Genomic DNA, 11,371 nt, shown 5'->3' with positions numbered 1-11,371 from the left:
ATCTTTTGAGGGCTTAGGCTCGCGTTCTGGGGCTTCTCGATTGGTTTAGAGGTTGGATTTGGGTTTAAGGGATAAGAACGAGCCGGATATGGTAGGGAATCGGGTCAAAAAAGAGTATAAAAGGAGGTTTTCGGCCGAGGGTTTCAAAAACGAAATCGCTCAAATTTCTTGTGTTTTTGCTTGAATCGAGCTTGAGGGATAAGGGGATTTTGTTCCTTGGATTTAGATGATCATTTCTGGAGCATTTGGGATCGATTGGTGTAGAAATGAAGAGGTTTTAGAAGCTTGGCCGGAAAAACGAACTGCCGCCGCCGCCGCGACCTGCAACTCGCTTTTAATCCTACTTCCGGCCACTTTTTCCGACGAACAAGGGCACCATTGAGGTCGCCTTGAAGAGCTCTACAAGCCCCTATTAGAATTTAGGGCATTGGACGTCGCCGGAATTGGAGAAGACGACCGGAGAAGAAGACTGTGCAGCGGCGCGTGGTAGCCACTCGCGGGACCTCTGGGTGGCGCGCGAGGGCGCGTGAGGTATGTTTTTTCTTTGTTTTTAATTTCAGAATTTAGGTAAAATTATTTAAGAATTATCATGGAAAAATATTTTGTGAAAATTGATGTTAGGTATTTTTAATGAATTTTCGAAGATAGAAATGTTTGAAAAATAAATAAAAATAGAGAAATTGTGGAAAAATAGAAATATTGATTCCAAAGGTCTTAAATGGTGAAATAGGAATCAATTGGGTCATTGGAAGAAGAATTACACAATTTTTGAAGTGTGGCACGTTTTTCGAGGCAAAATCTGGACTTTTCCAAATTGAGGTGAGTGGTTTGATTTTAGCCTTATCTTGACTCGAAAGTGTTTTTAAGTGCTTTTGGTGAGTTCTTGTGAGTAATTATACGCTCCTAGACTTAGCTTATTTTACAAGGCTTTTACTTACATTCGTTGTGTCGATATTCACTACATTGCATTAACTGTTTATTTTTAAAATATTGGTGCATGGCGTGTAAATTTTCATATCATGTGGGGTCAAGTCTAATTGCATCGTTGGGTCCATATGGGGCGTTATGGGGTCTACTTGAGATTGGGACAATGTTAATCCAGGTGAACGGGTGTCACACTGGGGCACTCGAAGGAATAATGTTAAACCAGGTGAACGGGTGTCACGACGGTGCACCCGAGGGATTAACGTTGGACCAGGTGAACGTGTGCCACAGTGGGACATTCGAGGGATTAAGTATGTCAAGGTGATATCTCGAGTTAGATGTGTCTTGCATGTTGTCGTATAGTATGCCATGCTCGTATGTCTTTCATGCATTGTATAACTGTTTCATACCTTCACTTAGATGGTTTATCATCTAACATGGGTTATGCCCCTGGAACATTCAACGTTCCAGTCAGGGACAACAGCGAGGTCGAGAACATGACAGATGAGCCAGTGGTGTTTGTTTGATAGTTGTTGTTGTTATATTATTTTGGAAGCATTGATGTTATATATTGCTTGACGATGTTGTAATAATTAGTATTGATGTTGTATACATATGACGGTATGGGAACATTTTGTGTGTAACACGTGGTAGGCCACGTCATTTTGATTAATTAAGTATTCCGCTGTGTTTATATTGTCTCGTTCGGTTAAGGTTTGTTATTGTTAACTAAACGAGTAAGACTGGATCTCTCGGGGTATATATCTGCATGTGGAGATTGTTCTTAAGATCACCGCGGGTGCCGGCTTTAGTTTTACGACGAGTGTTTCATCTGCATGTGAAGATTGTGCTCACAGGCGTCGCGAGTATCAGACTTAAAAAAAAAAACCCCGGGAATTTCCTTATAGTGACACGCCTGTATAGGGCGGGGTGTTACAATTGGTATCAGAGCCCTAGGTTAAAACCCTAGGATGATTAGGCTAGGTTATTGAACTTAGCACGGTTAGGTTTGTTAACTTAGAACAGGGATATGGATTCTAGGTGTCATACGAAAACTTTAGGAAACACTTGTTTGAGGTCTCTAAGAAAATCTTTGTGTATTATTAGTAGAAAATGGTGGATCAAGTACTGCTGTCACATTGGGAAAATAGGATCGAAGCTCGAGGAAACTCGCAAAATGAGGACATGAATGTGTTTCTGCTTGCAATGGAGGAAATTATTGATGATGTGCCCCCTAGTTACCGACAGATGGTAGATTTATCAGAGTTTCAGATCGGTTTTCTTATTGATCAGCTGGAGGGGGAATGGAAGACTTTTGCGCAATGGTTGTGGCAGGACTGGGAAGACGACTCTCTACGTGAATTTTGCGCAAGAATGCGGAATGAACATCAGGATCTACTCGGGGACGTTATGGATGAGGAGGAACAGGCAAAGATTGCTGCAAATCTCGCGAATGAGGTCATAGATATTAGCTCTGATGAGGAATCAGATGAGGAATCTCAGGAAGTTCAAGATGATGACGAAGGACCCCCGGTAGCATCCGACAGTGACGGGGACCATAAGGAGTCATGGATCTGGAGGCCGAAGAACTACTGAGCAGGGCCGAAGAGATAGCTGTTGGATGAAGCGATATGTAAATATAAAATAAAATAAGATGTTATGTCTATTCTCCTTTTCGGTTGTACTAAGTTGTTCTGTTTTGTGGGATATTATAAAGAAATAAAACTGTCCCCTTTGTATAGAAACAATCTTGTCTTGAGTATAATTTATTTCCATGATTCACTTCAGATGGTGAATACACGAAGGCTACGGGACGCAGCTCATGACGGAAGTGGAAGAAGAGAAGGAAATAATCTCGAAGATCAGGATGATCGCAGGAATCACTCAGGAGGGAACAGAAGATACGTCGGGGAATCGAGCTCCAGTGAGGACCGATTTGAGTGAATGGAGCGATTTTTAGAAAATATGCTGACATACGTGAGTCGAGAGGAGCCTACGCGGCACACGACCACAGCTTTGGAGCGATACCGACATTTGAGACCCCCTGTGTTCAAAGGAAGGATTGGCAATGATCCTAGCTCAGCCGAGTATTGGCTGGAGCAGACCGAGAAACTACTTCAACATCTCCAATGCAGTGAAGAGGAAAAGGTGAGGTGTGCAACCTACACGCTGGAAGAAGAAGCAGGTCGGTGGTGGCAGTCTACCGAGCGATCATTAATAAGGTCTCAACAGGAGCGTGAAGCTGAGAATGAGGATGCACCAATGTATACTTGGGCGGGATTCAAGGAGGAGTTTAACGCCAAGTATTTTTCCAAGAGTTGGAAGGAAGAAAGAATTTGGGAGTTTCTGAGGCTCAAGCAGACAGGAGAGATGTCTGTGAGTCAATACGATAATCCGTTCATTCAACTAATTAAGTACGTGCCCATGTACGAGACTGACAAGAGTCAGAAGGCACAAAAGTTTATTTCAGGACCACAAGAACATCTCCAGCAAATTTTAAGTGGATGGGACATTGAAACTTACAAAGAAGCATTGCACCGAGCTTTGACCATTGAGAGAAATCTGACACGAGCCAAGATCATCAAGACAGAGGAAGGAAGTAAGAGCGGTAAACCAGGCAGTCCGACGACTCAACCAAGGGATGACGGGAAGTGTCCTCGATGTAAGAGAAAATACCCTGGGAAGAGATGTGTCTTGCGGTGCTATGGATGCGGTGAAGAAGGTCACATCGGGAGAAATTGCCCAAAGATCAAAGCAATGCCCCAGGTTGGGTATCAGGGAAAGGTGGTGTGTTACAATTGTGGTCAATCAGGGCATATCTCGCGTGATTGCTCAAAAAGGCAGAAGATGGAACCACCGAGTGGGAGTGCACAAAATGTTCGTCCAGGCCGAGTGTACAATCTGACTTGTGAGGACGCTGAGGCCGATCCTGCAGTTATTGAAGGTACACTGTTCTTTTCGAATATTCCAGTTCATGCTTTAATAGATCCAGGTGCTACGCATTCATTCGTGTCGCATGCATCATTAGAAGGTTTAAAGTTAGAACCTAGGGAATTGGGTTATCAAATGGTAATAGCCACTCCTATGGGTTCAACTCTAAGAACTGCGGTAGGGTGCCGCGAGTGTATTTTTAGTATGGGATCGGAAAGTTTCAAGATTGATTTAGTGGTATTAGACATTCAAGATTTCGACATAATTATCGGTATGGATTTCCTATCGCTACATGAGGCTAAAATAGATTGTAAGAGTAAGACCGTGAGCTTACCCAAGCTTAACGGGGAATGGATTGTGTTCCAGGGTCAAAGTAGGAAGATTAAGAGAGAAAATGGCATGACTTTGCACACGTTGCAATCAGCCAAACCCGAATCAGGAAAGAAAAGTCTCGAGTTGGAATCAGTGAGGGTCGTGAATGAGTATCCTGAGGTATTTCCCGAGGAATTACCAGGATTACCTCCCCAAAGAGAAATTGAATTTTCGATAGATCTTATACCAGGTACACAACCAATATCCATACCTCCGTACAAGATGGCCCCAGCTGAGATGAGGGAATTGAAGGAGCAATTACAGGACTTGACCGACAAAGGATTTATCAGACCAAGTGTGTCACCCTGGGGATCTCCGATATTGTTCGTGAAAAAGAAAGATGGTACCTTACGTATGTGTACTAACTACCGACAGTTAAACAAGGTAACCGTAAAGAATAAGTATCCGTTGCCTAGGATTGAAGAGTTGTTTGACCAACTTTAAGGAGCCAGAGTATTTTCTAAGATAGATCTTCGGTCAGGGTACTATCAAATGAAGATCAAGCCGGAAGATGTACCCAAGACTGCATTTCGGTCACGGTATGGTCACTACGAATATCTAGTGATGCCGTTTGGATTGACCAATGCACCTGCTGCATTTATGGATTTAATGAACCGAACTTTTAGACCATACCTGGACAAGTTTGTAATAGTGTTCATAGATGACATTTTGATATACTCTGCAAGTGAGAGTAATCATGAAGAACATTTAAGGATAGTCTTCCAGACTTTAAAGGACCACAAATTGTACGCCAAGTTCTCGAAGTGTGAATTTTGGCTTACTCAAGTAGCATTTCTTGGACATATAATTTTTGTAGAAGGTATAGCTGTCGATCCAGCAAAGATAGAAGCAGTTCAAAAATGGCAAGCACCTAAGACCATTGGGGAGATCCGAAGTTTTCTTGGACTAGCTGGATACTACAGAAGGTTTGTAGAAGGATTTTCAAAGATATCTGCTCCACTTACTCGATTGACGCAGAAAGAAGTTAAATTTGAATGGGATGATAAATGTGAGCAAAGTTTTCAAGAACTTAAGGCGCGATTAACTACGGCACCGATTTTATCAATGCCAACGGAGTCAGGAAAGTTTGTGGTGTATAGCGATGCTTCAGGAATAGGGTTGGGATGTGTTCTAATGCAAGATGAGAAAGTAATCGCTTACGGATCTCGACAACTGAAAAGACACGAGCAGAACTACCCAACTCATGACTTGGAATTAGCAACTATAATATATGCTTTGAAGTTGTGGAGACATTATCTCTACGGGGTACAATTTGAGATTTTTACGGATCATAAGAGTTTGAAGTACATATTTTCTCAGAAGGAGTTAAACATGAGACAAAGAAGATGGATGGAGTATTTGAAGGATTATGATTGTACCATTTCCTATCATCCAGGAAAGGCGAACATAGTTGCAGACGCTCTTAGCTGAAGAAGCTCCGAGATTGTGGCTAACATGATGATCGAGGAATTTAGCCACCTGACAGTAGGTGTTAAGCCTAAACCAATCAAGGGATATTTGGCAAATCTGACAATTCAACCTGATGTGGTGAATCAAATCAAATCAGCTCTTCAATCAGACACAAGAAGAAGTCAGTGGATAGACGAGAACGATCAAGTTAAAGCACCTGAATTCAGTTACCATGGTGGTATACTTCGATTTCAAGGAAGAACATACGTGCCAAAGGATCAGGGTCTAAGACAAGTTCTCTTGGGAGAAGCTCATTGGGCAAGATACACAGTACATCCAGGATCAACAAAAATGTATAAGGATCTTAGGAAAATTTATTGGTGGCCAGGAATGAAAAAGGACATGGCATGGTACGTGGCACAATGTGATACCTGTCAACGTATAAAAATTGAACATCAGCGTCCGAGAGGAAAGTTACAACCATTGGACATTCCCGAGTGGAAATGGGACCACGTCACTATGGATTTTGTAACCAATCTACCTCGAAGTTCTAAAGGAAATGATGCTATTTGGGTAATAGTGGATCGACTGACCAAGTCGGCACATTTCTTACCTATTAAGATAAAGCAACCGACTCATGCTCTGGCTCAGTTGTACATTGAAGAAATAGTACGATTGCATGGAATACCTGCAAGTATAGTGTCAGATCGAGACCCACGATTTACGTCAAGATTTTGGGAAAGTTTCCACAAGTGTATGAGAACACAGTTGAAGCTCAGCACAGCTTATCACCCTCAGACTGACGGACAGTCTGAGCGGACAATTCAAACGCTCGAAGACATGTTGAGGGCATGCATTTTGGAATTCTCCGAAAGTTGGGAGAAACACCTACCGTTGGTAGAATTTGCCTACAACAACGGGCACCACAGCAGCATTGGAATGGCTCCCTACGAGGCATTATATGGGCAAAAATGCAGAACACCACTCTGCTGGGTAGAAACTGGAGAAGTAGGATTAATTGGACCCGAGATTGTTCAAACCACTACTGAGAAGATCAAGCAAATACAAGACAAAATGAGGACAAGTCAAAGTCGTCAGAAATCATACGCTGATCAACGAAGGCGAAACTTGAAATTTTTGGTCGGTGACAAGGTATACTTGAAAGTCTCTCTATTTAAATCAGTGATTCGAGGAAGAAGGAAAGGGAAATTAAGCCCAAGATACATAGGACCCTATGAAATTTTGGAGAAAATTGGATTAGTGGCTTATAGACTAGCTTTACCTGTGGCATTATCAAACATCCACAACGTGTTTCATGTGTCTCAACTACGAAGACATGAGCCAGACCCTACGCAGGTACTTCGGAATGAGACCATTGAGATACGAAATGATCTAACGTACCATGAGGAACTAGTTCAAATCCTAGATCAAAGGGATCAGGTCTTAAGAAACAAAGTTATTCCCTTAGTAAAGGTACTATGGGGCAACCATGACAAAGAAGAGGCAACTTGGGAACACGAAGAAGAGATGAAGATTTCTTATCCGCATTTATTTAATATTGTAAATTAGTAATTTCGAGGATGAAATTTCTTTTTAGAGGGGGAGGATGTAATACCCAGTATTAAATATTAAGAGAAGTTTTGGAAGTTATGGGATCAAAATGGAATTTACAATAGTTTCGGGCCTAAGTGTAATATGCAAAACATAAACAGAAGGCGAGGGACTGTGTCAAGTAGGTCAACAAAGGTCAAAATGGTTCAAATAAGCAATACTAGACACAATCAAGGGATTTTCAAAGGTTTGAAATCAAAAGTACACAAATAAGGGCGTACGGGCAAAAGTGTAGATTTTGCAAAGTATCAGAGGAAGGTCGAATTAACAAATTTTTTAGAAATTCCAAAGGGAATAGAAAATATAGAACTTGAGGGCTGTTGTGAAAGTGTTGGATAGTTCAAGGGTGTTTAGGGTTAGGAGAAAATGCAATTAAAAATTAACTAGGGGCTAAACTGCAAAATTCCAAAATTTCCAAGGTGTGAACGCGACCGCCGCACATGGGTCACCGGCCAGCCGCCTCTGGACGTCGGGAAGGTCGCCTGGGAGGTGCTAGGCTAGCTTCAGGCGATGATGAAGCTATAGGGGCTCACCATTGGCCAGAAAAAGCATTGAGGTGACCGATTTTAATGGCGGAAGAAATTTCTGATTTGGCCGAATCTTTCGAGGGCTTAGGCTCGTGTTCTGGGGCTTCTCGATTGGTTTAGAGGTTGGATTTGGGTTTAAGGGATAAGAACGAGCCGGATATGGTAGGGAATCGGGTCAAAAACGAGTATAAAAGGAGGTTTTCGGCTGAGGGTTTCAAAAACGAAATCGCTCAAATTTCTTGTGTTTTTGCTTGAATCGAGCTTGAGGGATAAGGGGATTTTTTTCCTTGGATTTAGAGGATCATTTCTGGAGCATTTGGGATCGATTGGTGTAGAAATGAATAGGTTTTAGAAGCTTGGCCGGAAAAACGAACCGCCGCCGCCGCGACCTGCAACTCGCTTTTAATCCTACTTTCGGCCACTTTTTCCGACGAACAAGGGCACCATTGAGGTCGCCTTGAAGAGCTCTACAAGCCCCTATAAGAATTTAGGGCATTGGATGTCGCCGGAATTGGAGAAGACGACCGGAGAAGAAGACTGTGCAGCGGCGCGTGGCAGCCACTCGCGGGACCTCTGGGTGGCGCGCGAGGGCGCGTGAGGTATGTTTTTTCTTTGTTTTTAATTTCAGAATTTAGGTAAAATTATTTTAAGAATTATCATGGAAAAATATTTTGTGAAAATTGATGTTAGGTATTTTTAATGAATTTCCGAAGATAGAAATGTTTGAAAATTAAATAAAAATAGAGAAATTGTGGAAAAATAGAAATATTGATTCCAAAGGTCTTAAATGGTGAAATAGGAATCAATTGGGTCATTGGAAGAAGAATTACACAATTTTTGAAGTGTGACACGTTTTTCGAGGCAAAATCCGAACTTTTCCAAATTGAGGTGAGTGGTTTGATTTTAGCCTTATCTTGACTCGAAAGTGTTTTTAATTGCTTTTGGTGAGTTCTTGTGAGTAATTATACGCTCCTAGACTTAGCTTATTTTACAAGGCTTTTACTTACATTCGTTGTGTCGATATTCACTACATTGCATTAACTGTTTATTTTTAAAATATTGGTGCATGGCGTGTAAATTTTCATATCATGTGGGGTCAAGTCTAATTGCATCGTTGGGTCCATATGGGGAGTTATGGGGTCTACTTGAGATTGGGACAATGTTAATCCAGGTGAACGGGTGTCACACTGGGGCACTCGAGGGAATAATGTTAAACCAGGTGAACGGGTATCACGACGGTGCACCCGAGGGATTAACGTTGGACCAGGTGAACGTGTGCCACAGTGGGACATTCGAGGGATTAAGTATGTCAAGGTGATATCTCGAGTTAGACGTGTCTTGCATGTTGTCGTATAGTATGCCATGCTCGTATGTCTTTCATGCATTGTATAACTGTTTCATACCTTCACTTAGATGGTTTATCATCTAACATGGGTTATGCCCCTGGAACATTCAACGTTCCAGTCAGGGACAACAGCGAGGTCGAGAACATGACAGATGAGCCAGTGGTGTTTGTTTGATAGTTGTTGTTGTTATATTATTTTGGAAGCATTGATGTTATATATTGCTTGACGATGTTGTAATAATTAGTATTGATGTTGTATACATATGACGGTATGGGAACATTTTGTGTGTAACACGTGGTAGGCCACGTCATTTTGATTAATTAAGTATTCCGCTGTGTTTATATTGTCTCGTTCGGTTAAGGTTTGTTATTGTTAACTAAACGAGTAAGACTGGATCTCTCGGGGTATATATCTGCATGTGGAGATTGTTCTTAAGATCACCGCGGGTGCCGGCTTTAGTTTTACGACGAGTGTTTCATCTGCATGTGAAGATTGTGCTCACAGGCGTCGCGAGTATCAGACTTAAAAAAAAAACCCCCGAGAATTTCCTTATAGTGACACGCCTGTATAGGGCGGGGTGTTACAACTATGATGACACCTTGTAATCTCGACAAAAGTATCCATTTGTTAGGTTCATTGAATTTTGGTAGACATAGAAAGCTTGTCGAAATTCCTTTACTAAGACACCTAGATGATGGATGACTTATAAGATGAAAGAGCTTGAACTTATATAGAACCCTTTAATTTGTTTCAATGGGGAGGTAGTGGGGGCAGACAACCTTATCTAGATGTCCATTACTATTGAACATACCCGGGAGTCCATGATCATGCTAGAAGTCCTTATTGCTTATAAAATGATACTCTGTAGATCGGGCTTGAGCGACCTTTGAGCCATTCCATTTGCCTTTCACATGGTGCTTAAATTTCATGCATTGAATGGAGTTGGCGAAATTTAGAGTAATTAGAAAATTGTTAGTGAATGCTACATGACCTCCCTAAGTAGGAAGACCACTCAATAGGTAACCATAACCATGACTAACTACCTCCTCAAAAGTCTAGAAAAGTTAAAAGACTATCAAGTTGAAGACTACTAAGCCTATTGATAAGCTCATTAACATACCACTAAGGCAATTTCAACTAGATAGGGTGGTTAAGATTAGTATCGAGTTTTATGACCCAATAAAAAGCAAGGTTATCTCACTACTCTGCAAGTTCACTAGCTTGTTTGCGACTTGAGATATGCCAACGATTGATCTAAACATAATCAAGCACTAGTTTAGTATCAATTTGACATACCACCTAATGAAGAAAAAGAATAGGAAATTGACATCTAAATGCACAAAGGCTATAGAGGTAGAGGTAGACAAGCTCTATTTTACCGAGTAAGTCAAGAAAGTCAATTATCCGAATTGGTTAGCCAATGTAGTCATCTTATCCAAGGGGTACGGTAAATGGTAGTTATGAATCAATTTCATAGATCTTAACAAGGTTTTCCCTATAGACAACTACTTATTACCAAGGATTGACACACAAATAGACAAGATGGTAGGATACCAATTCATGAGCTTTTTAGTTTCCTTTTAGGGATACCTCCAAATCCTATCACACCACAAGGACTGAGAATAAACCTTTTTCATTGTTGACAAGACAATTTATTGCTACAAGGTAATGTTGTTTAACTTGAAAAATACTAGTGCCACATACTAACGCCTTGTGAACAAGTTCTTCAAGAGGAAACTTGGAAGGAACATAAAGGCATACATGGACAACATGATTGTTAAAAGTCTCCACATTGGGAAGCATGTCGTAGACTTAGAGGAATGCTTCCTTACATTATGGCAGCATAACATTAAGCTCGACCCCACTAAGTGTGCCTTTAGGGTCATTACATGTAAATTCCTTAGCTTCATAGTTTATCAACAAGGAATTGAAGTAAACCCTAATAAGGTAAAAGCTATTCCCAACATTGCTTCTTTGAGAGCCATTAGAAAGGTACAAAGATTAACTGGCATGATGACCATGCTTAGTTATTTTCTTTCTCTCTTAGTAGAGAAAGGAATTTTTTTCTTCTGAATAGTAAACAAGGTTCATAATTTTAGATGAATAGATGAGTGCCAAGAGGCCTTTAACAAACTAAAGCATTACTTAAGCTTTTCACTAGTCCTAACCAAGCCATTATCGAGTGGGTCGCTTTTCGTCTATCTAGTAATAGCTAATGAAATGATTAGCTTGATGCTCGTTTAAAAAGAG

General features: G+C 41.2%; 1 protein-coding gene across 1 annotated transcript; it reads left to right on the top strand.

Annotated features, from left to right (window-relative positions):
* Positions 1–2,868: 2,868 nt before the first annotated feature.
* Positions 2,869–4,671, top strand: LOC127788040 (uncharacterized). The gene has a single exon (XM_052316163.1). It carries the CDS (start codon positions 2,869–2,871, stop codon positions 4,669–4,671), a length of 1,803 nt encoding a protein of 600 aa, XP_052172123.1.
* Positions 4,672–11,371: the final 6,700 nt, after the last annotated feature.

This window comes from Diospyros lotus, chromosome 13, assembly GCF_014633365.1.
Source record: "Diospyros lotus cultivar Yz01 chromosome 13, ASM1463336v1, whole genome shotgun sequence".
NCBI lineage: Eukaryota > Viridiplantae > Streptophyta > Magnoliopsida > Ericales > Ebenaceae > Diospyros > Diospyros lotus.
The sequence above is the reverse complement of the archived record's forward strand: the minus strand, read 5'-3'. Positions and strand labels throughout refer to the sequence as shown.

Excerpts from the sequence above, each read along its gene's own strand:
- LOC127788040 (XM_052316163.1), top strand. The coding sequence starts at position 2,869 with ATGGAGCGATTTTTAGAAAATATGCTGACATACGTGAGTCGAGAGGAG.